Source organism: Crassostrea angulata, chromosome 5, assembly GCF_025612915.1.
Source record: "Crassostrea angulata isolate pt1a10 chromosome 5, ASM2561291v2, whole genome shotgun sequence".
NCBI lineage: Eukaryota > Metazoa > Mollusca > Bivalvia > Ostreida > Ostreidae > Magallana > Magallana angulata.
In genome coordinates this window covers 55,971,074-55,997,477 of record NC_069115.1, presented here as the reverse complement: position 1 = coordinate 55,997,477, position 26,404 = coordinate 55,971,074, and the positions used below count along the sequence as shown (strand labels likewise).

The 26,404-nt window shown below is 33.0% G+C and overlaps 3 protein-coding genes across 6 annotated transcripts; 1 reads left to right on the top strand and 2 right to left on the bottom strand.

The window, feature by feature from the left end:
* Positions 1-1,789: 1,789 nt before the first annotated feature.
* Positions 1,790-17,000, bottom strand: LOC128184734 (two pore channel protein 2-like). Of its 3 annotated transcripts, none has more exons than XM_052854308.1 (26): positions 16,603-17,000; positions 15,714-15,763; positions 15,389-15,465; positions 14,897-15,074; positions 14,628-14,744; positions 14,204-14,310; positions 13,558-13,630; positions 13,108-13,197; positions 12,685-12,772; positions 9,320-9,385; positions 8,919-8,983; positions 8,567-8,673; positions 7,653-7,734; positions 7,379-7,477; positions 7,049-7,168; positions 6,697-6,753; positions 6,297-6,425; positions 6,024-6,067; positions 5,828-5,930; positions 5,525-5,596; positions 5,312-5,391; positions 4,193-4,259; positions 3,524-3,606; positions 3,128-3,209; positions 2,715-2,815; positions 1,790-2,455 (listed from the first exon to the last, which is right to left on the bottom strand). In XM_052854308.1, exons 1-26 carry the CDS (start codon positions 16,865-16,867, stop codon positions 2,374-2,376), a joined length of 2,484 nt encoding a protein of 827 aa, XP_052710268.1. In that variant the 5' UTR covers positions 16,868-17,000; the 3' UTR covers positions 1,790-2,373. The 3 variants fall into 3 exon arrangements, with proteins under 3 accessions (XP_052710268.1, XP_052710269.1, XP_052710270.1); XM_052854309.1 differs by having other exon boundaries at positions 8,597-8,673; XM_052854310.1 differs by having other exon boundaries at positions 16,783-16,999.
* Positions 17,001-17,784: 784 nt separating this feature from the next.
* Positions 17,785-22,052, top strand: LOC128184643 (uncharacterized). Of its 2 annotated transcripts, XM_052854205.1 has the most exons (5): positions 17,785-17,938; positions 18,046-18,163; positions 20,308-20,409; positions 21,228-21,372; positions 21,415-22,052. In XM_052854205.1, exons 2-5 carry the CDS (start codon positions 18,068-18,070, stop codon positions 21,837-21,839), a joined length of 768 nt encoding a protein of 255 aa, XP_052710165.1. In that variant the 5' UTR covers positions 17,785-17,938; positions 18,046-18,067; the 3' UTR covers positions 21,840-22,052. The 2 variants fall into 2 exon arrangements, with proteins under 2 accessions (XP_052710165.1, XP_052710164.1); XM_052854204.1 differs by having other exon boundaries at positions 21,228-22,052.
* A 2,562-nt stretch (positions 22,053-24,614) lies between these two features.
* On the bottom strand, positions 24,615-25,043 carry LOC128185517 (baculoviral IAP repeat-containing protein 8-like). The gene has a single exon (XM_052855099.1). The coding sequence runs from the start codon at positions 25,041-25,043 to the stop codon at positions 24,615-24,617; it is 429 nt and encodes a 142-aa protein (XP_052711059.1).
* Positions 25,044-26,404: the final 1,361 nt, after the last annotated feature.

Genomic DNA, 26,404 nt, shown 5'->3' with positions numbered 1-26,404 from the left:
AGCTATAAAACTGCTTAATGGAATGCCTTAGATATCATCATCTAAATCACTGCAGTGAACGTGATACACTATGTAAGATAATAAAAACATAATGCAGTTTATATTGCAGTCATTCTAACAATACTAATAGTACATATATGTTTTGGAAATGAAAATTGGTTTTTGAGGCATGTTATTTTGGGTATATTTATAACTCAAACAACTGGTTTTTATAATTACAAAATAACTAAAAGTTTGAAAAATTACCTCTGGCTAAAAAAAAATAAGTGAACATGTACATGTATAATTAAATAAAACAAAATTTGTTCATTAAGATCCCAGCGGAAAGTACAACAAAAACATACATATATTCATGAGATACGGGTGTGTCACTTCTTGTGTTATAAAACTCTTTAATGTGTATTGTTAAAAGTTCAATTTTTAACTAGAACTGTCCTAATGGGACTAATACCCCCGCTAGGCTAATTTCAAATGGGACAAATAATTGAATTGAATAATAATTAAGGTTTGGAACACATACAAAAAAAAAATTCTAGAAATGTAAAAAAAAAAAAAAAATAGTTAACAAAGAAAAATTAAAATCAAAATTGTCAGAATTTCACTGTAAATACATATCTATAACAGTAATACATTTACAAATGTATGTATTTGATGATATATTTTTTTAATTTAATTGATTTAAAGAAAAACCAACAAAATGACAATAACCCCTCCCTTTGCAGTGAATAGAAATACCGGTAGCCAAGCAATGCTCTTCTGTTGATAAAACTTTCAATATCTTTCTAATAAGAGTCTTGACAGATGCAATTAGTTGTTTCAAATTTTCCTCACTTTCTCCTATGGCAAAATGGAACTCCATATCAGAAAATTGATCCCATATGACTATGATTTTCTTTGATGAACTTGTTAAATTTAATAAACTCCCAAAACATTACCATAATTACCATACTATGTAAAAATATGTAAAAAAGAAAATTTAATATTACAAACAATTTTAAAATTGCCAAAACACTACAATCATATCAGTAATTTTGAATTTCATTTAAATTAATGCCCAATAGGGTCACTTCATCAATTTACTTGACAAATAACCTCTAAAAATAGTTTAACTTCTTTATTAATAATTATATTATTTATTTCCTTATAATGATAGACCTTTTGGTTTACATGAAACAGTTTTAAAATAGCCCCAAAACCATCACCCATTTTACAGATTATCAATTTCCCCATAACACATGCTCCATCTGAACCATGGCTCAGATAATGGCTCCCTTGGGACAAATGAATTCAGCCACACTTGTCTTTGATGTTCTTATTAGCTCCTAAGAATTTATCATTGACAAACAAAAACTTTGCATTGTCAGTTGATAGAATACTTATAAAAAATAATTTTTTTTATTAATTAAGACATAAAGACAAAAAACTCCATCTGGATGTATTTATATAAATATATTTTAGAGTGTTTTCTATTAATTAATTAATAAAATCTGTAAGGATTACCTCCCTTACTTTTCAACATTAGTGTACAATATATAGAATAAGGAAAATGAAAACTGTCATAAAATCATTAAATCTTGTCTGATCTTAAAAAAAATTGCAGGTGCACATCTTCAGATGGTGTTCAACATATGTACAAATTTTCAAACTGTTCCATGCAGTAATAAAAAATTCTATAGGGGGGACAAAGTTGCGTCTACAGACAGACGGACAGACGGACAGACGGACGGACAGACAGACGGACAGGGTGAAACCAATATACCCCCCTAAACTTCGTTTGCGGGGGTATAAAAAAACACCAAGTAGTGGGGTGATGAAATTAATAAATGTGTAATATAAAATCTAATTAGTTTTTTTTTTTTTGTCAAATAGATTGCTAATTTGTCAGAGCGTCAGAGATAACAGACACATGGGCAGATAACTCTGAGAACAACAAGAGCATGTAATTTAATGTTGCGACAACCCTCTATAATGCCCTGATGCTTTTCCATATACTCTGTTAATATTAAATAACTAAAAGCATGTGTAACATGATAAAACAAAATGCAGCTCTTTAAAAAGTACAACATATTAAATCAATATCAACTGAAGGCTTCAGGATTTGTTTAGCTGATAAAAAACATTAGTCAACAATGTTTAAAACAGAAAACTTTACAGTTCGACTCTTCTGTAAAGAGGTACATGTAGACAAAACTCCTTATTTAGCCTGTCTTCAGTCCTTAATCTTCCTTCTGACTTATAGTCTCTTTCAGTCTAGTCCTTAACCTCCCTATGACAAGGTTGTTTTCAGCTTGTTTGTCTCTTTACAGCCCGACTCTTCTGTAAGGAGGTAAGAAACTTCTTATGTATAGCCTATATCACGAGTCCATAACCTCCCTATGACAAAGTTGTCTGCAGATACTGATTATTGCTGATATGTAACAAGATCTCCTCTTCTGTCGGCTCATGAAGACTTTCCCTGAAACATGTACCAGAAGATTTTAATACCAGTATATTTTGACAAAGTTGTCACAGCTAGGAGAAAAAAGGATAATGAATGAACTATAAAGGAGCACCTAAACCACTCAGTCTGATTAAAATAATTAGCAAGCAATAGGAATATAATTTTAAAAAGACTAAATGTATATGTACCAAATGTTTTACACCAGTATTATTGCTTAATGAAATGTTCTATATCACGATGTGAACTACAAACTGATCTGTGTATTGGTGTTTACCTGAACATATCATGGACAGACATAAAGTGATGAGATTCCTCAAAGTCTGAATTCCCTCTGTTTCTTCTGGAGGCACTCTTATCCCATTTCATTATGAAATTCTAAATCACAAACATTTACAATTAGAGATTGTTTTCGAAGATCTTAAGTAACATTAAATTGTTAGCATTTCCACCTTAAATCTGTGAGAATGCTATACATATGGTAAATACTTTTTGGGGGGCAATGCATTTTAAATATTTTTTAACAGATCATAGCCTACCCTTTTAATCTCTAGGAAACGGAAATTATCACTAATATTCACGACACAAATTTACTGAAACAGCTAATATGAAAAGCAGGAAGAAATCCGAGTGTTTGAACTGTATACTGTATAATGCAATTTATAAACATAAAAAAAGTAACTAATTTACCTCAATAATAAGAGCTGTGAATAACTGCATCACTATGACAACCGAAAACAACCACCATATAATGAAGTATAAGTAGGACCATCTACAGGAGATAGAAACTCGAATATCATTATCATATACACCGGCCAAAACAATAGCTTCAGTGTTAATTAGAATTTTGTGACTTTTTTCAGAGTCCTTACTCTTATTTTAGTTAATTACATGTGCATGCTCACTCTATTTTGACCTTGGCATATTAACTTACCCCGCTACTCTGTATTGATCTTTACATAACAACTTACATTTTTTTACATTGGCATAAGTACTTACTCTGTTTTGACCTTGGCATAAAAACTTACACTGTTTTGACCTTGGCATAAGTACTTACTCTCTTTTGACCTTGGCACAAGTACTTACTCTGTTTTGACCTTGGCATAAGCCTTCAAGAAAACACTCCAGTTGTTGACCACCATTATGTCCCACAGTACCACAAGGGCCGCCTACAACAAACAACACACAGATATACATGTAACAACCTCTCTACACCTTCTAAAGTTATTCCATTTTATCAATACTGCAATCATTCCTCCACAACAAACAAGTTTTTTTATTTTTGAGAATCTGGTAGTAATAAAAACTTTTTTCTGGCATAATGATATTTCACAGTTTTTTCATTGTATACGTTTAGAGAAAGATAACATATGTGACAAATAAATACTTATACATGAAGTTTTCACCTGCCTAGCATTCCCCCAAAAGATGGTTACCCCTGTATGTGTTATCAATTTCTCACAATTTAACCCATACTGACCCCACAAAGTGATTATAAAAACTTGCTCATCATAAAGTCATCTATACATGTACATGAAACAAAGTACAAATGAAATCTACCTAAAATTTATATGATAATTTAGCTATACACTATCATTTAATAAGAAAAAATTCTATATTTTGTATTACTGATATATAAAGTCTTTACATAAAACTTTTTTTCTTTTAATTAGGAGATCAATATAGTTTATAAATACATGTGTAATGACATAGAAGATAAAAACTTGTGTGTCTAAGACTTGTTTAAACACTCACAGCAAAGTCGTCAAAGTTGTTGGCCCAGTACTCTAGCTGCTGATAGGAGCCACACTCAAACACCAGTCTGATCAAAGCAATATAAACACAGCTACTTTGTTAATCTAGCCACTACAGGCAGAAATACATGTATATATACAGATCTAGAATAAACACCAACACATACTGGGTTTTACAAAGGAATATATATATGATAAGGGCCTAATATGGCCCCCTAAAATGAACATCATCATTTTACTATCATTCTTTGTTTTCTTAGTACAAATATGTATATGATGTGTTTACATAATATTAATTTTGGTTCAAGTGCCCACAATTTAGAAATAGGACATTGTAAAGACAACCTTTTCCTGCCATTTTTGCATTTTTAGCGTAAAACAGCTTGTTTTCAAGCAGTTTTTCCTTCCGAAAACATAGAGCGCATTCTTGAACAAATAAAATATTTTAATCAGAGATGTATCTAGCCAAGATTAATAAGTGACAAAAAAATTTTCCTTCTTCAAGCATGCGCTCTATGTTTCCCATTCGTAAATAGATGACAGGGTTGTCTCTAAGACCCGGGAGGCGGGGAATTTCCCTGCCTAAAGTGACATAATTACCCGGCTATTATTGCATTTCAAACACAATCTAGCTATAAGCTAGACCTTCAGATCCCCTTCTACTTTTTTATTTCTCCCTTCTACTTCAAGTTTTAGAGACAACCCTGAGATAAGAAATTTAAATGTCAATTTTTGGCTGCTTTTGATTGAATTATAGAAATGGCGTCACTTCTGACGTCATATACTGCCAGTGAGTGCAAATAAATCAAATAAATCAAATAAATAGATGAAAAATATATTTTATTTCAACTCTTCTAAAAAATAAATTAACATTTTATTGTATCCGAAACACTTAAAAAATGGCGAATTATGGGGGCCAAACTTAACTCTTATCATATATAGTTCTTTATGGTAACTATCAAACGAGTAGTTGCCTTTTGTTAAATACTTAAATTATACTGTTAAAATTGAGGAAAAGAAATTATATTTTCCATTTATCAAAACATGAAAATATTAAACCAAGCACAATACATGTTATACATGGTCATTTTTCCAGTGATAAAATGTCTCCGAATCTTACCCTGTGCTGTTGGACGGAGTATTTGTGATTGCGTTGTGGAAGATTTCTATGCCCACAATGGCAAAGGAGTAATAAATCACCTACAAGGAGAAAAATAAGCTCCATTGTAGTAGTCTGTGTAGATAATTAAACTGTACTTGTAGCTATCAATTCTCTTTACCAAAATCTATTCATAGTAGGTCCAAACCATTACATGTAAATATGAGAACTAACTATTAAAATCCCAGCAAATGCCTTTAGATTCCGGACTAAATCTACTAAAGTAGCAGCCACTATTGTCATTGCCTGAAAAAAATAATAATATAAGAATAATTATTGCAAATGTACAATGTACATTCTATTTTTAAAAGAGGCTTCCTTGATGATCTAATAAAGAATGCATCATTTAATACTTTGTACACTTTAACATACTTTTATCAACTTTTTATCCAAACATTACCGCAGTGTCATAACAGTGTAATATTTACAATTAATGAAGTACGTGGGCAAAGAAATTCTTTATGAAAGTCCTCTGACCTTTATATTGGGTATTATGCGGAGAAGTCGGAACAAGATGAGAATGTTGATGATGCGTACAAAGTTCCACACCACTGGTGTATCATGAACTTGTTTTGAGCCACTGGAAAGATAGAAATAGGGGAAAATTCACAAGAATTCATGTGAGAACTAAATTTCAATTTTTTCACTGGCAATGGACAACTTTTTATTTTACCTCAGTGGAAAACCATAATATCCAACAGCAAAAAATTCAGTTATCTGAAAAAAAGTTTTCTTGTTTTTCATAACAATCAGAAAAATATTAAGAAGCAAATAAATTAAACTGACACTCAATTAAATCACGTTTCTATTTTTTAACAAGTTCTTGATTAGAACCAAGTAGTTTTTAAAGTCAGTCGATTCTTGAATACATGGAAATATTAATATTCATTTAATAATATATCAAATATAATGAAATTTTTCAAAGTAAATAGATGACAGTACACACCACCAGTATGACTGTTATAACTCCATCAAAGATGTTCCAGTATTCGTACACATATCTCTTCCACCCAAACGCCACAAACTTGACCACTTGTTCCACAAAGTAGTAAACCACAAAAACAAAATTCACAATCTGTAACAGGAAAGGTATCCTATTGGTCAAATGTCAACATTTAAAAAGAACCAGGTGCATTTAATTACATCTTAAAAAGTTTCTAAATGTAAATATACAGGATGGGTACCTCTGTTCATTCGTGATTGATTAAACATTCAACAATCCTTTACAAGAGGAACTATATTAAAAAGTTAAGACGTAAAATTTGCTTGTCTTCTGTCTTAATTTTCTTTCTTAGACAATATGAGATACAAGGTACAATATTTCCTTCTATATACGGTTTACTTACATTGAGGTTTGAGGTATTTCCTCCAAGGCTTTTATCATACTCTAAAGAAAGTTCTGTCTGTAAAGAGTAAATCAGTTACTGGTTTTTTTTCATTACACAAGATTAAGACTTTAAATAAAGTATTTTGTAACAAGAAATCCATCTATCACAAAAATGTTCTAATTATATCAACTGTTAAAAGGTGATCTTATTGGCATTTAATATGGTGAATTAACTGCTAATAAAACATATGAAAGTAACAAGCATTGAAGTTGTTTTACAGTCAACTTACATGTAGGTATTAATAAGACATACAGCTATTTCAATACCTATAGACCAAGTTAGTTAAATTTTTACTGATAAATAGACATACAGCGATCACAATGACGTTTGCGGTGGCCACCAAGTTACCAAAGTATCCAAACACGCGATGAGCCACGCATCTCTGTAACCTTCTGACCCATACGTTCTGGAACCAGCGTAACTCTGGCTTCTGAAATCACAATCAAACAGTAAAATAAGACAAATCAAAATACATAGATTCACATAGTACTTATTACGAGTAAAACTAGCTGTTAATACAATGTAATAACATTATTCAAGTTTTGTTCAATATAATAGACATTTTCCAAAACTTTAACCAAACCCCATGAACTTGAACATTTAAAGTTAATGTACACACACTAAGTCTTGTATAGTGTACCTGTTTCTGTGGTGGATCTGTTTCCATGGCTTCAAAGCACGCCTGGAACTCCATCAGAGAGAAGTAATCGTCAGACATTGTCACCTTCCTGTCCAAGTCCTGCAGCAAATACAAAGAGTCATTCTATTGGTTAGTACAAACATTGAATTTATCAACAAGTAACTCACGATGAACAGATCTGTGGGTGGGCTTCAAATACATTCAATATCAATTTCTAGTTATGCAGAAGATACTTGGGTAAGAGAGATAATCTTCTCTTTGTGGATGAACTTACCTCTCTGAGCGCTGATTTAACATGGACAGGTAGATCAGCATGTTCTATTACTGTCTTGACATTGTACAGAGATACACCATGCCTACAACACAGAGAGAAACAAACCAATCTGCAGATTACAAGCAAGTTCAAAATACACCAATTTGGTACACATAAGTTTGAGGGGGATCTGTATGATGTGTTTTATAGTGAGATTTCCATGCCGAGATGTACATTTAAATCGAGTGGTGAGATCTGCATGCCGAGATGTATATTTAAACAAAGTGGTTAGATGAGCATGCTGAGATGTTGATTTAGATTATGCATTGAAATCAGAATACTGAGATGTTATATGTAATTAAGATCATGTTGTGAGATCAACTGTTGTTTTGTTATATTGAGACCAAGTGAGAACAGCATATTGAGATGTTAATTTAGATCATGTGGTGAGATCAACTGTTGTTTTGTTATATTGAGACCAAGTGAGATCAGCATATTGAGATGTTAATTTAGATCATGTGGCGAGATCAACTGTTCATTTGTTATATTGAGACCAAGTGAGATCAGCATACTGAGATGTTAATTTAGATCATGTGGCGAGATCAACTGTTGATCTGTTATATTGAGATCAAGTGAGATCAGCATACTGAGATGTTAATTTAGATCATGTGGCGAGATCAACTGTTGATCTGTTATATTGAGATCAAGTGAGATCAGCATGCTGAGACAGTGGTGAGATCTGAAAAACATTTAAATCAAATGTTGACATCTGAAAACTAAGACATTTATTTAAATCAAGTGGCGAGATCAGAGATGTATGCTGAGATGAAGTGCTGAGATGTATCTTTAGATCAGGTGTTGAGATCTGCATGCCGAGATGTATATTTAAATCATGTGTTGAGATCATCATGCTGAGACATGAGATGTGCCCTGACCTGAGTCCTGCGTGTGAGATATTGGAGTACCTGTCCGTCTCTTTCAGGACTTCGTATGCTGCCCTCACCCCCACCCGCCTCCTCAAGAGGTCTGACTGCATTGATGTCTGTAAACCAAGAACCAACATAGCATTACAAGAGACCTGGCTTAAAGCCATGAGACTAAAAGAAGTGTTTGATTTCCATGACTTTTTTTAAAGGAATAAAAGTGAGAAAATGGGACAAAGACTAAACCATTTATATCCCTGAAGCAATATATTCTCATTGCTTTTATTTCTTATCCTTCGATCAGTTTAACAAGTCTTAATGACTGATTGCAGGTAACTGATTTATTACTGGTATGACTATTTACCTGGAAGTATCCTCTGAACTGATTGTAGATAACTGCTAAGAGCATATTCATGAAACAATAGTTTCCTAAAAGGTAAAAAATGCTGTTAATATACTTCCTACCGGTAATTTCAAAAACTGTCTTTTTAACCCTAGCAATAATACAAATTCCTCAGTTTCCCAAAAGGCATATAGAAGAAGCTCATATTTACATACACAAGTTTTAGTTTTATTAAATCAATGTTCTAATTACAGCATATCTCCTGCAGTCAGTTTGTAAATATTGAAAGGAAAATAAATAATATATTCTACATTCTAAACTAAACAAAAACATGCATTTTTTTCATGAAAAAGTAGGCATTAATTTGATATCTATTTATTACTTATTTCATCATTCAATTTTATTTTTACTAAATTTCTTACCAATTAACAGGAAGACAATGAAATACAAGGAGTAGAACCTATTTTGTTGGTACACAGGCATCATCACTGTAAAGAGAAGAGGTCATCTTTTATACATGTATAAGGACTTTATAAATATGGTAACTGTTAAAAATCACTGAAAAACAACCATCACAATTACCGGGTACACATACATTTCTTGTGGCATCCAGTAGGAGTTTTCTTAATTTTATAAATAAGCAAATCATTATTATCAATAGGACAGTATCATGCTGAGAGAGTAATGGCCAGACCAGTGGAATTAAATGGTCAATAATTAAGTAGGGGCTGGCTTTATAGACATGAGATCTTAACCAGACTTGCATGGTTATGGGTTATTTGGTGACTTATTATACTTAACAGCAAATATAGACAGACATGTTACAATACTAAATGAATATACAGGTAATATATTTGTATGTTACTTCGGGCTTCACAGTAATAGATTTGATCATGTACCAACCAACTTCATTTCCCGGTGAACTTTTTAACATTGCTGTTTATTACTTATATTTACGTTTGAAAAAGACAAATCATTCAGAAATGTTAAAATTACTGAGATTTTATGTTTATAATTTTCCATGCGACAAGCAATAAGCACAAGCTAGAATCATTGTGACGTCATGAAAAAGTTCATACAGAATTGAACATTTTCCCTATTCTATAGGTTCATATAAGGAAACATATTTGCAAATGTAAATATGTGTATATACAGGTACATGTAATATATCTGTATGAAACCTACCGTCTAAGTTGTTTGTTGTGTATATACAGGTAATCTACCTGTATGTAACCTATCGTCTGGGTTGTTTGCTGTGTATATACAGGTAATATATCTTTATGTAACCTACCATCTGGGTTGTTTGCTGTGTATATATACAGGTAATATATCTGTATGTAATGTTTGCTGTGTGTAAACAGGTAATATATCTGTATGTAGCCTACCGTCTGGGTTGTTTGCTGTGTGTATACAGGTAATATATCTGTATGTAGCCTACCGTCTGGGTTGTTTGCTGTGTATATATACAGGTAATATATCTGTACGTAACCTACTGTCTGGGTTGTTTCCTGTGTGTATACAGGTAATATATCTGTTTGTAACCTACTGTCTGGGTTGTTTGCTGTGTGTATACAGGTAATATATCTGTATGTAGCCTACCGTCTGGGTTGTTTGCTGTGTATATACAGGTAATATATCTGTATGTAGCCTACTGTCTGGGTTGTTTGCTGTGTATAAACAGGTAATATATCCGTATGTAGCCTACTGTGTATACAGGTAATTTATCTGTATGTAGCCTACCGTCTGGGTTGTTTGCTGTGTGTATACAGGTAATATATCTGTATGTAGCCTACCGTCTGGGTTGTTTGCTGTGTGTATACAGGTAATATATCTGTATGTAGCCTACCGTCTGGGTTGTTTGCTGTGTATATACAGGTAATATATCTGTATGTAACCTACTGTCTGGGTTGTTTGCTGTGTGTATACAGGTAATATATCTGTTTGTAACCTACTGTCTGGGTTGTTTGCTGTGTGTAAACAGGTAATATATCTGTTTGTAACCTACTGTCTGGGTTGTTTGCTGTGTGTATACAGGTAATATATCTGTATGTAGCCTACCGTCTGGGTTGTTTGCTGTGTATATACAGGTAATATATCTGTATGTAGCCTACTGTCTGGGTTGTTTGCTGTGTGTATACAGGTAATATATCTGTATGTAGCCTACCGTCTGGGTTGTTTGCTGTGTATATACAGGTAATATATCTGTATGTAACCTACTGTCTGGGTTGTTTGCTGTGTGTATACAGGTAATATATCTGTTTGTAACCTACTGTCTGGGTTGTTTGCTGTGTGTAAACAGGTAATATATCTGTTTGTAACCTACTGTCTGGGTTGTTTGCTGTGTGTATACAGGTAATATAACTGTATGTAGCCTACCGTCTGGGTTGTTTGCTGTGTATATACAGGTAATATATCTGTATGTAACCTACTGTCTGGGTTGTTTGCTGTGTGTATACAGGTAATATATCTGTATGTAACCTACTGTCTGGGTTGTTTGCTGTGTGTATACAGGTAATATATCTGTTTGTAACCTACTGTCTGGGTTGTTTGCTGTGTGTAAACAGGTAATATATCTGTTTGTAACCTACTGTCTGGGTTGTTTGCTGTGTGTATACAGGTAATATATCTGTATGTAGCCTACCGTCTGGGTTGTTTGCTGTGTATATACAGGTAATATATCTGTATGTAACCTACTGTCTGGGTTGTTTGCTGTGTGTATACAGGTAATATATCTGTTTGTAACCTACTGTCTGGGTTGTTTGCTGTGTGTATACAGGTAATATATCTGTATGTAGCCTACCGTCTGGGTTGTTTGCTGTGTGTATACAGGTAATATATCTGTTTGTAACCTACTGTCTGGGTTGTTTGCTGTGTGTATACAGGTAATATATCTGTATGTAGCCTACCGTCTGGGTTGTTTGCTGTGTGTATACAGGTAATATATCTGTTTGTAACCTACTGTCTGGGTTGTTTGCTGTGTGTATACAGGTAATATATCTGTATGTAGCCTACCGTGTATACAGGTAATATATCTGTATGTAGCCTACCATGTATACAGGTAATATATCTGTATGTAGTCTACCATGTATACGGGTAATATATCTGTATGTAGCCTACCATGTATACAGGTAATATATCTGTATGTAACCTCCCGTGTATACAGGTAATATATCTGTATGTAACCTACCGTCTGGGTTGTTTGCTGTGTGTATACAGGTAATATATCTGTATGTAGCCTACCGTGTATACAGGTAATATATCTGTATGTAACCTACCATCTGGGTTGTTTGCTGTGTGTATACAAGTAATATATCTGTATGTTACCTACTGTCTGGGTTGTTTGCTGTGTATATACAGTTAATATATCTGTATGTAGCCTACCGTCTGGGTTGTTTGCTGTGTATATACAGGTAATATATCTGTATGTTACCTACTGTCTGGGTTGTTTGCTGTGTGTATACAGGTAATATATCTGTATGTAGCCTACCGTGTATACAGGTAATATATCTGTATGTAGCCTACCGTCTGGGTTGTTTGCTGTGTATATACAGGTAATATATCTGTATGTTACCTACCACCTGGGTTGTTTGCTGTGTACATACAGGTAATATATCTGTATGTAGCCTACCGTCTGGGTTGTTTGCTGTGTATATACAGGTAATATATCTGTATGTTACCTAACGTCTGGGTTGTTTGCTGTGTATATACAGGTAATATATCTGTATGTAGCCTACTGTCTGGGTTGTTTGTTGTGTATATACAGGTAATATATCTGTACGTAACCTACCGTCTGGGTTATTTGCTGTGGTTAGAAGAACCAGGAGATTCATGAACGAGTCCAGTAATGTCCGGAAATATGTTTCTCCCTCCCCTATCTAAAAAATAAAAATAAAAATCCTAGTAAAGGAGTCAAGCAAAGAGCAGAACAATTGTCCCCTCCACTAGTTTAAATACACATGTATTAGTAAACAAAGTATTTAAGATTCTTGAGGAAGTAAGAAAAACTTGAGAAATGTCTTAGTCCCTTCACAATCACAGCATCAAATATTTATCACATGGGCAATATTTAATGGACTTTTAAAATTTGTTAAGACATGTGAAAATCAAGAACATGTACAAGTATATCGAAGTAAAACAGGGCTGGAGTATTCAATGACATTCATACTTGTAACAGACTGGTAGTTGAAAAAAAACTAGAAAAACAACTTACGACTGTTGAGGAGTTGGAGGGAGATGGTGTGGAAACGTTGGACTGAGCAACAAACATGCCATCTGTCACATTACTCATGGTATCATAAGGCTGTAACAAATACAAACAGCTAGAGAGAGAAATAATTGTAAAGTAATGCTGACTTCACAGCTAAATGTAAGAACCAACTATAATGCATCAGAAGTTATACAATGGATATTTCATTTTCATAATTTTTCCCCCAAAATTTTACTTATTGTAATAAACATGTAAACTATTGTCCTTAATATCATGATAATGTTAATTTACTACAACTACCTGTACCATCAAGAGCAAAAAGTAACGATCAATAATGCAATAAAGTAACTCCTTTATCTACACTTTTTATACAAAAAAATATCAAAGTAGCCTACATTAATGCAGCGGACAAAAAGGGATTGCTCAGATTGTTGTCTGTTTTGATAAATTTACCTTAGGATTAGGGAAGAGCAGCATTCCAACCAGAGAAAACACAAACAGATGTAAGCCTAGCAGCATCAGCACACTGAAAAGTTAATAATTGAAAATAATTAATGTATAAAGGGTTTTTGGATGTTTGTTTATTTGTTTCGGGTTGTTAATTTGTTTGTTTTTTGTTGTTGTTGTTTTTTTTTTTTTTTGGGGGGGGGGGGGGTGGAGGGAGGGAGAAAGTGCAGGTGCATTATACCTGATTCCATGTCAAGATGGGTTAATTTACTTGGGGTGGTTTTATTTTTACAAATTCCTGACCTTCTGACTCTCATTATACATGTATTTATATGAAAGATTCTATACGACTGAAATTTGTACCTCAGCTGATAACACATGACATGCAATTTTAGGCAAAAATTTCTTTAAAATGAAAATTTACGAAACAATAACACCAGTTATCTCTCTTGAGTCACAACTTGGTTAATCTCATACATGTATAAATCTACGGGTATCTCATAAAAAAAATTCTAAAATATTTTCAGAATACAGAGATTATTCGAGAAAAAGAATCATACATTTTACAACTGTTTTCATTTTATTACTTTTTCCCTTACATATGCAGATAAATGTGATCAATTATATAGCCAAATAAACTTGGTTGACATACCTGAACACCTCGGGCAATGTCCGCTGCAGACATTTCACAGTTTTCTTCATAATATTGGAATAGTTGATAATGAAGAATGGCCGGATTATACGACGGAATCTGGTGGCCTGAATTAAGGACATAAAAAGGCATAAATGTACACATGTACAACTTAATTTAAACATTACATGTGTATGTATAACTAAATAAATGTGACACTATTCACTACATTGATTTTTTTTCAGTTTCCTTCAAAATGTCTAAATTTATTTTTTTTCATACAAAACATTCAACAAGGGTTACCAGAAATTCACACACTTGTTCTTTTGTCCCTAGATCTTGGTCACATATACGTATTAATCAACATGGTACATGTATATATATAATTTAAAGTTGACCATTGACACCAATACAGTTCTTTTAATTAATAGGTCAACATACTGACCTCATTACACCTGAATCCAATGCTAACACACCAGTCTATGAGAGATAATGTCAGAACAACCACTGTCGCTATCATCCAATTCTTCTTACGGAACTGAGCGAACCCAATCAACCAATACTGTAAAAAAGTTAAACATATTGTGAACTTCTTCTAAAGTCTACAATTTTTTCAATAGAACTTTTAAACTTACAAATTTGGTCAAAGTTAGACTACTTTGTTTGAATATGCAATTTCAATGTAAGTGCCTTCAGTGGAATTTGAAACCTTACTTTAATGATGACATCCATTACGAAGAACAACAGACAGATCAGTTCTATCCCTTCAGTGACCCCACATGGAATGCTGACCCCATCGCCACGGAAACGAATGTCCGAGGACAGAGTCAGGGAGGATGGGTATTCAAAGAATGCCAGGATGTGAAGCACAAATATAAACACAATGCGGCATCTGGAGTAAAAATAGAAGTACAGTGTTCTTACAGAGGCGTCAACATAATAGTTCCTGAAAAATCCTGAATGCAGATTATTGTTTCCATTTTCTAACTTAAAGGTTTATAGCTATTTAAGAAATGCATATATGTAGCATCATGGTCTTGCTTGCATATAATATATGTTTTAGCTGATCTTTCACGAGGGTGGAATGTTAAAATTCATGTACAGTGTACCGGTATATTAAAATTGTATGCTACTTGTATGTTATTTATAATATATACATATTTGCCTGAGTTACTACAAAAATTTGTAGTGATTAGATATACGAACCGTTGTATGGTGTTGGATTGATACATGCGGTAGATCTGTAGGGCCCGCTTATCCACTCGATGACAAATCTCTCTGTACTAAAACCAAAGAATATCACTTTTAAAAAATTCACAGAGCTGATCATAGAAACAAACTAACATAGGTACATAACCCCTATAATTACATGTATAACAAATATTACATGTAAAACAAATCACTTTCACTCAGAGCTGATCATAGGAAACAGATTGACAACACCACTAATAATAACAAATCTACTAGGAGGAATTGAAGGAGGTAACAGACACTGGAGTATTATTGCAGTCATGTTTTCCTGTAAACTTACCCTTGCAGCATCTTCTATGAATACTGTGGCCTGTAACAAGTGTATTCTTTCTGTAAATAAATGTAACATGTAAATTTCTAAAACAAGATGCCTAAAAATCACTGATATCAAACTTTATCGATACACTGATTAGGTATTAGAGGTTTTTTATAATTTTTTTCTGAGAATTAACTCCTAAAGTATTTCTTCAATAAAAAATTCTCTCATAAAACACTGAAAGGGATAGTGGCAGTTTAATGTTTAATTGTGCATTATGCGATCTGATGTGTTTAATTTTACATGCATGGCTAGAGGATTTATACAGTTGGGGAACGAATACTGCAAGATATATATACCCTTGTGTGCGACATGTGCATTCTGGTAGGGATTGCAGCTGTGATATTTGTTTGTATTATCATTCAAAGTATTAACCTTAGTGAGATTCATCAAGACTGAAAATTTTTGACGAACGCCTCTTTCGACGGGGAAGAGAAGTCTGTCAAAAATTTTCAGTCTCGACGAATCTTGCTGAGATTATCATAGTATATGACCATGATGACCATATACATTAGCTTTCAAGTATTTCATGATTTTATTTATATGAATTGCCGCTCATACATAACAGCCTGAATATAAAGAGAAAACTCATTAGAAGTAAACTGACAGTTCAAATGTTGATTTACTAATGGTAAATGACACAGCTCCAAAACATATGATAGTCCTATATGTCTGACATTTTCCTATCTTTTTTAACAATTTTGATATCCTGACCAGTAAAATATCAAAATTGTTAAAAGAGCCAGGAAAACGTCGGATGTTTCAGACTAAATGTCTTCACTACTTATATGAATTATACTGTAATGGAGTGGGTTTGTGAGATAAAAGCCTATAGCCTAAAGGACAACTTTACCAGACACTTCTCTACAAAAAGACTGCTCTTTATGATCATTTGAAACATGATTCCTGTTATCTGGAGAATTAATAGAATGTTTATTTTTCAATCCCTCGGGAAAATCCCGTACAACAGAGGTAGAAAATGAGAAATCGAGTTGGCCTTGAGAGTCGTGGCCCATCCCCCGGGGCGCGTCACCTTCTCTTCCTGGCGGCTGCGATCTATAGACATCGTCCGCACCCCCCGTTTGGTCGGGCACAGTGTCGAAGTCTTTGTCATTCATGTTCCGCTGGATTCTGTTTCCATGTAGCTGTATAATGGTGACACTTCATAGCGATTGTTTACAGCGATCAGCTGGTCCTCTTCGTTCTCATGTGATCCTCAAACCCACCGGAAATAGGCAGAGTTATCTTTCTTTGTGAGAGGTCCGTTTGATTCACCCCCCCCCTTTCATCTGTTCATTTTCTCCACTCCACACCCCACTTGCTAAATATGGTAAGGATTTAAGGAATTAAGATTTGGCAAATAGGTGCATGTGTCTTTTGCCCATCAAGGTTTGGTAAAAGACCTGACCCCATTTTATCTGTAATTTAAAAAATAGAAACATGTTTTCGATATACAAATATAGTTAAGTCGATTTATTAAATAAAACCAATCATCAGATTGATACACTAGTACTAATTCAATAGTAAACTATAGATCCGGGTTTGGCGACTAGTTTACAGGTCTGTAGTGTAAGAGAGTTGGGATTGGGGGAGTGTTCATGGTTATGACATATCAGTTCTATACAGGCATGCAGTGATTTATTGATGAAATCGCTGTGCAGGATAAGATAGGCCTACATCTAAAACATACAGCATCCCGATAAATCTGAACACGCGTAAATGACCAAATGAAATACATGTACATGTATAACCATTAATTACATGTATGCAACCTTGGTTTGATGGAGGGGAGATGAAAGATTGAACACATTTTTAAAGATTGTTAAATCACAGTTAAAAATTCACACAGACAAGACTTCAAAGTTACTTAATGTCGGAACATGGAACGCGTAGATTTCAAACCAAGAACTTCATTTTTTTTGTTCCAGAGCTGGTAGGTTCTGCAGCGTAAAACAGGATGCCCTATTGACCACTATTGAGAGTAGTTCATACAAGATGTGTGTATTGGATGCGGACGTAGAGGTGCGCTATATAACACATGAACGTCAGGGAGGCGACTAAGGTCCTGAATGTTTAAGGATGTCCGCCATGTCTCTCTACCTTTAGGAGGCAGGGAGGAGGAATGACCAGCCATTGTCTGTCTGACTGCCCGCCAGAACCACACGCCACAGCTCCCTGTAGCGATTAGAGTAAGTGTCGGAATTCATGGACTTAAATTCAAGAAGTGCTGGTCAGTGTTAATAAAGTGACTGAATATTTTGCTGTTTATAGTCAATGGTTTCTGTTCTTATTGCAGGAATTCTGACATCTTCGTCACCATGGGCTGCAGAGAATCCAAGAACAAGGAACCAACAACCGGGGAACTGTCCCAAACCACCACAGCAGACGACCAGGTCAAAGCCCTCGTCTCAAAGGTAAATATACAGAAAACTTTATTATTTTCTTTTTAATTTAAAAGAGACAAAATGAAAGTAACTTAAGGAGGCCAACTATGGAATGTTTGAGTAAAAAATACTTAAGAAAAGCTCTTTAGTTTTACATGTCACCATGCATAACATACACCTACTTAAAAATTTAGTGTATCTGCAAAGTTTCTTGAAAATTTATGGGCCATCTCAAAATCACGTACATTTACTGAAGAAATATTTAGTAAATTGTAATTTTTCGCAATTTGAAGCATAATGATAAAAATATGCTACGATAGATATTGTCCTTATATTGCAATATGTGATTGGTAATATCCTTTTTTTACCATATATCTTAGAAACACTCATTTGTACTGTCTTGTTTTTATAAGAAATCATCTCAATATAAAAAGAAATTCAATTTGAATTTTCTATTTTTGTGGAGTATTACTAATTTAAAAGTAGATTAGTACAAAGGATTGATTTAAAAATAACAAAATATAACCCCGAGGGAAGCATATTTCTATACGTAAACTTTCCAAGGCAAACACTTTTACTTTTTCTTTTATATCAATTATTACGACCTTCACTTTTTCATAACGTCAAAATGCCAAATGGCGACGTTTACCTATATACATGTACCAAACAACGGGAAAGCGTTAAATAAATAAAATATACTTGAAAATTCAAATTATCTCTATTGGTAACTTGTATACTTACTTCTTAAACTGTCTTAAAGTTTAGGAAAGTTATCAAAACAATTTCCTAAAAAGTGCAAATGCCTGTACACGGCATTTTACAAGAATGCGCAAAAGTATGCGCAAAGAAAACCAAAGTCGGCTACATTAAGTCATTGCATCAATTTTTCACATTCCCTCTTTTTAATACTTCGTCGCTTAATTCTGTTTTATGTAGAGTCAACGGTGTCTTCCCACTTAGCTAAAATTCTGAATTTTCTATGGATGACTGATTTTAGCTAAGTGGGAATGGTGCACAGGTAAGGGTGTCAAAGATCAAAGGAAATTAGTTACAGGTGAATTATAGTCTGTTCAATTATTGACCTTACGTAAATTTTTAATTGAATGAAAAAATAACAGACAAATTCTTCAGATTATGTTTAAAAAAAAAAAATAAATTAATTGTAAAAGATGTAAATTTTAATAATTAAAAAGTGTTTGTTATATGACTGATCTTGGGTAAATTTTATCTTATTTAAAATTACTCAATATTCATTCTTTTGAGTGATGAGAAGTTAAACAGACATAGTTTCATTAACTGGGCATGATCACGATTTTGGTCAAAGAGGGTGTTGCACTTTTTATGCTAATTTTCCCGAAAGGATCAAGTTGCAGATAAAATGGAAAAATCAAGTTAATGAATTTGATGTAATTTTTGTTGTTGTTGCAACGTTGCATATAAAGCAGTGTAGAATTTTATCTGGAAAGTTTGTACTAACTTTTATAAGAACATTTTATAAATTTAAAATTGATTTTTTTAATCACATGAAAAGGTTATATGGATAGATGACGGGTTTGAAGAGCCAGAATCAAATTTATCCATGTAGCTCAAAAGAATGACAATAGAAATCAAATTGATATATGTTAACATCAGAATACAGAATATATGGTCATCTTCCTTTTTTCATTTATTTATTTTGAATTTTATTTTATTTATTTAATTTATAAATATGAAACCTTTCAATAATTAATAGTTCTAAACATTTTTAAAACATATTATCAATAATATCTAACAGTATATCACAGGTGATTTCTATACAGGTAGTTCACACCTAAAACAGACTATACTCAGTGCTCACTCAGGTGTGAAAATCACAATTTTAGCTAGGTGGGAATAAGAATTTCAGAATTTTAGCTACGTGGGAATAAACCGAGTCAACTTGGTTTATTCAGATTCTATTACCGATATACTAGTAAACTTTATAGTTAAGAATTGAGAATACACTGTCGTTATTTTTTGGCTACACAGTCTTTTAATTAGTCAAAATACTCTGTCTACAAATTTTAGTAATTTTTAGTATTAAAAAAAAAAAAAAATGACGTAAATTGTATCTAATAAGGCAAATTAGAATGCGTTTTAAAAGAATCTTAACCTACCAATATGAACTAAATTTTTTCAATACTTCTTGACTGTAGGTGAAAGCTGATGTCGAGGCGCAGTATGGAAAAGAATTTACAACTTTTGAACCCGTGTCTTTCAGGAAGCAGGCCGTAGCACAGAATGTCTATTATGTAAAGGTACGTGTCTAATCAGATAGTAGTATGGTATTTGTTAAAAACTACTGCTTGAAACTATATTTCAATAATTTGAATCAAATTTAGATGACCGTCGCAAAATACACGTTCTTTTACATCACTGAATAATTTGGAATTAAGAAAGTTAGTGGGTGTTTACAATTTATACTTGTTCGTAAATGTCATTAAATGAATGTACACAATGCTGTAGAAGTGAGTTCCACCGGGTCTGCAGATATTCAAGAACTTGATTCATAATAAGTAGATTTAGGTCACTGACATCATTTGTTATTTGTGACCTGAACGATAGTGGGGAAATTGAAGGTTTATACTGTTTTCATTAAACTCTATTGTACACTAGTGTTTGCTGGTGATTCGTAAATCTTATGATCTATATACAGTTTTAACACACACTGACGAAAAAGAACATAGGTGGATACGCCACATAAATCTCCACCCCTTTACCTGTACATGCAAATCGAAGTTCCGCTTTGACGTCTAACTTCCTTGTATGAACTGTTAGATAAGGATGTAAACATTCCTATATTACGCTATACATCCCCAAAGCAAGGAGGATTAGCTCTGATTTATGTATGAAGGAAGTGACTATTTAACTTTTCATGGAATCAAATTTTAAGTATACCCGTGTGCTTTATTGTTTGATGTTGCTATTACTTATGATGTTTATTTTTCTTTGCTTCTGGAATTTCTTTTTTCATAATTAAAAAAAAATTCATATACAGGAATATGGAGTTGAACTATATCAAGAACATTATGAACTTGTTGTATATTCAATGTCCGCACCATCTTTTTTTCTATAGATTGATCTAGGGGGCGAATACGCGCATATCAAAGTCTGTGATACTGTACCCAAAGAATGTGAAAAAGCGGCGACATCAAAAGCTTCACCGGAAAAGAAATCAGAGGAGAAGAAGGAGGAGGACAACAGTAAAACCGAAGAAAAGGGTGAAGGGTCAGAGGAAAAAGGTGAAGGGTCAGAGGAGAAAGGTGAAGGGTCAGAGGAGAAAGGTGAAGGTTCAGAAGATGCGAAAGACGGATCTGAAGAAAAAGAAACTAAATCTACAGAGGAAGTAGCTGTTGTCAAGGAGACAAGTGAGGAGAAACCAACGGCTACGCTAACAGCTGTACAGAAGGGTAAGAAACTCAATGACGAGATTGTGGAATTTGAAACTTCCGAAGAAGCCAGCGAAGAGGAAGAAGAAGTGACGGAGGAACCCAAGGAAGAAGTCAAAGAGGAGGAACCAAAAGAGGAAGAGGTAAAAGAGGAACCAAAAGAAGAAGAACCAAAAGAGGAGGAACCAAAAGAAGAAGAGCCCAAGAAAGAAGAGGATAAGGAAGAGGAAAAAGAGGAGGGTGATAGCTCTCTTCTATCAACGTTAAAGTCTGAGGCCTCCGACGCATTGGGATTTTAAGTTTTTCGCTGTATATTACATTTATATATGTGTCTGAACAATGTTGGCGCTCCATCTAGATCAAAGCAGTATTGTATTTACCTTCAATAATGTGTACCATCATGGCACAAAGCACATTAAAATCAATAAAAAGACTCTTTAGAAACTTTTCAACCATTTCCTAATGAAGCAGATAATGTTATTGTCATTGTCAAGTAAAATATTCTCAAGTCATGACCGTCTTTTTTTTTTTTTGGAGCAAGAAGAATATAACTTAAACACATATACAATATCGCTTTATTAGCTGTTTACAGATGAAAATATCATTTGTAGCATCACTAAATCAACGTAAATGTCAATGTAAATACGACTGTAATTGTTTCAACTTTAGATTGGATGTCTAAGAAACCACGTGCACAGAAATATCTTTTTCACGTCATTCATTACTTACAAAATACACAATGTAATGTAAAATTAGATGTTAGATCCGCCCATTAATCGCTACACAAACATTCAGCAAGTAAGTTAGCTAATTATATTTAAATCTACCAAGTATTATTCCTTCTGTTTCTTACGGAAACTTATAGTTAATTCATAGCTCTATAGAAACAGCCAGATTGAAATCTACACGCCCCGTTTATTGATTATAGACGAAATCTACAGCGGCTGACAGGACTGGAATTGACACGCCCTATTTAACGATTGGTCAAAACCTACAGTGATCTAACAAAAATCCCGGACTGCACAAAAAAGCCATGATGATGTCAGACTCAAAGTCTCACAGAAGACGATTTGGCTGTTTCTTTTAGCTAACGTACTTACGTACGTTAACAATAATTTAGTGAATTTTACTTACTTTTCATAATCAATTTATTAATTAGTAAAACGAAAGATGTTAATATAAACAATAAAATGCTTTCTTTAATGATTCATGCGGGTTATGAAGGTAGCGATCATTGCAGAAAAAATTACATAACCCGCTAACGCGGGATATGTATAACTACCTTCATATCACGAATGAATGGCCAAAGAAAGCATTTTATTGTTTAAATGCCCTTGATGTTATTGTTGTGTATTTAAAAACTTAAGATTAGAAACGAAGAAGTAATATGATCACACTCTTCAATTATATTTTAAATTCTAGGTTTTAATAATTAACGATCGTATCGCTCTTTGGAAAGCAACTTACAAATATTGATATTTTTAAAAGTTTCAAGAATCTTGGGCAAGAATAACCAACAGAATAGAATATCAAGAGGGAAAGAGAAAATAATGAAGAACTTGTTTATTAACATTTTAAAAATTACATGATTGTCAAATGTTGTGATTACAAACAATAACAGTAAAAAGTAAGAGTAAAATAGAAATATTAGATATATACAGAACATGGAAATGAAGAACCAAAACAAAACAACACTTCAGAACTTTTAAAAATTCTTTTTATGAAAACAATAGCGAACCTAATTTATTCAAATGAAAGACGTTAATTTGGGACTTGTAAACGTTTAAAGAGAACATACACATTATAGATACAGTCCCTGATCAGTAGCAGTCAATTGAGCTAAAACAAAATACAAAACAAAAATCACGGTGCACACGGAAAATGGTTTCAATATTTAATGCTACAGTGTTAAATCTTAAATCTTAAAATTGAATTTAAAGGAAAGGGGAACAACTGCATATTCAAATTCAATGACGCTGGTAGCTGATCAATGCTTAAATGACAAGGCCATAATTTTTGACAGCGAAAATGAGAGTAAAATTTTATTATAGCCATGCGATCAGTTTTCAGACAATGTTATACAAGCATTTATAAATATAAATTAAAAATGTTCCTGTCATCAGTATGAACTTTGACAGTCGTCAAGTATATGGCACTTCGAATACAAGATAGAAGAAATATAACGTGGAATGCAAAAACATTTTCTTGCAAAGAAAACTAGGAAATCTCATCTTTGAATAACTATATTCCCTTCAATGATCATATTTTATACAATAAAAATACAATATATATTTACAATAAATAAAGCATAATACAGCAACCGACACAAATGCATGTAAATCAAAACAATCATGGATTTCCAGAATTTCTGTTATTGCATAGGAGCCTGTCCATTAAAAAAGAATGGACACAAGTAATACAATAATATAAAAATCTCGAAATAAAACAACACTCTTGGAAACGTAATGCAGTTTAAATCACAATGAAGCAAAAACATTCAACCTGTTTAAAAAGCAAATAAAAATTAAGTTTGAGATACATCAAGTTTTACAATCTGTAAAACTTATAACGAATAGCTAAAGAGGTATTTAAACAAACATATATTTGGTTTGTCATTGATATGTACAAAATACTTTTTACCAAAAAAAATTATATAGAAAAGTTTTAAACAAAATGATAAACATACAATTCCTTTTGATAAATGTAAAAAGACTATAAATATTTTAATTTCAAGTAAAATTTGCAACAAATATCGTCCCACACCAACAAACAAAGATAAACATTGCGTATTAAACAGACAATAGATAAGAACCGAGCATGATTTTGATTGGTCCCCCAATAACATACGACATTTATCCTTATTTGTACATACATAAAACGATAAAAAAGAAAATAAGATGTAGCGCATATCAAATGTTAAATTTAAAACAAAAACAAAAACACAAAAATGCCTGGAAATAAGCATAAGCATAAATACCCTTTAGAAGAATTACAATTCATATAAACAATTCTTTTAGTAAACGCACTGCCAATATCTCAGATCCAGAAAATAATCGAATGTAATATATGTAATTCTAAGGTAAAAATGCAGATTCAAGTTTTTCAATGCGTTTTCTACACACTGGACATTCGTGAGTATTTCTTGCACAGTTCCGACAGGAAGTGAGGTGACCACATGGGATGGGGAACACCCGAATTTCTTCACTACAACAAATCTTGCACAACTTCTGATCAGAGAGAAGTTGCTTTTCATCCTTCAGCTTATGAATCAATATGACCTGCTTTTGAATAATTCTCTTTTGCTCTTCAATGGTTCGCTCCTTCTGTGAGATGATCCTTTCAGTCTGTCGCAGTCTCAGTTGATTTCCCACCTCTCGATCTGAGGCCTTCTCCAATACTCTCAACGTTGTCTGTAATTCTATCTTTGTCCTTGTGATTTCTTGGTCTTTTCTTTCTATCTCTTTCTTCATCCATGCAGGCTGTTGGTTCTTTTCTTCCAACATTTTTTGTGTCTCTTGGTCCTTCTTAGATTGCTCACCATTCTCTTTCGACAATTTTTAAAGATTTAATATCATATTAAAATTAATAGCTTTATTATTTATTTATATATAAGAGAAAGAGAGAGGGACTTAATTCATTTGTAATAAATAAATGTGATATATATGACTTTCACTAAGAACAAAGAAAAAATGTGTTTATGTTCTCAATATATAGCTAGACAATTATTTAATCTATATAATTATTCATTCGTTCACAACCTGGTTTAAAACATTATTTGTTCATTTTTCATTAATTCCGAAGAATAATTCTCTTATTTTAAATTGACTAGGACATGAATTGTTGAAAAAATTAAACAAAGTTTACTTCCTCTTAATTACTTGGGTATGATACATCCCAGCTCATACTGAAACATTTGGAATTTAATATTACTTACCTCTTCTCTCCAACAATCTGTGAACTGAACAGTGTGACATTTCCTTGGTGTCAAGTAAATTACTCTATATCATTTGCAACTCTGTAAAGATTTATTTATATTCCTAAAAATTCTATCAAATACATTCTTTGAGATAAAAAACATATTTAAACGTTTGCAACCACAACTCACCGCAATGTGGTCTGAGTATTTACATGTTACTAAACTTGCAATAAAATACTGGAGACTCTCTCTCTCTCTCTCTCTCTCTCTCTCTCTCTCTCTCTCTCTCTCTCTCTCTCTCTCTCTCTCTCTCAATATGTAAGATCTTGATGCGGTTAATTCTATTTTTGGAAGAAAAAATTCAAAACATATATTCTGTGCATAGACAACTTTATGAAGACATAGAGTCAATTTCAAACTGTTAATTTCATGATTGATTTTTACATGTTTAACATACATACTAGTACATCTTTTATTTTAAAGTGATGCCAAATAAAATTTGAATGCGTAAGACAGTGCGTGGCTCTTTAATTTCATGCAGTCATTGTGATTGCAGGGATTAAATTATGATATGTACAGATTATTTTTCAGTACGCATATGTTGCTTTAGTCTTTTTAAAGCATTTTTATTGTATGGTGAGATGTATGCGATTTAGAGGTAATTCAATGTGTTTCAACAATTCTTACATGTTCAGCTAACTACTTCTGAGTACGAAATAATTCTATGACGAAGGTTTTAGGATTACTTTTCCCATGATTGAATATAGAGTATAAAGAAACTGTTTCATTTTCTATGATTCGACGTAAAGTGTTGACCGTCATAGCAAACTTATACATTTTTTAATAAAAGTTTAGAAACATAAAGGGAAATATTTCAGAAAGCTTAAATGTAGTTTATACAAACATTTATAATTATTAAGAATACGTGACTTACATAGTCACATTTTG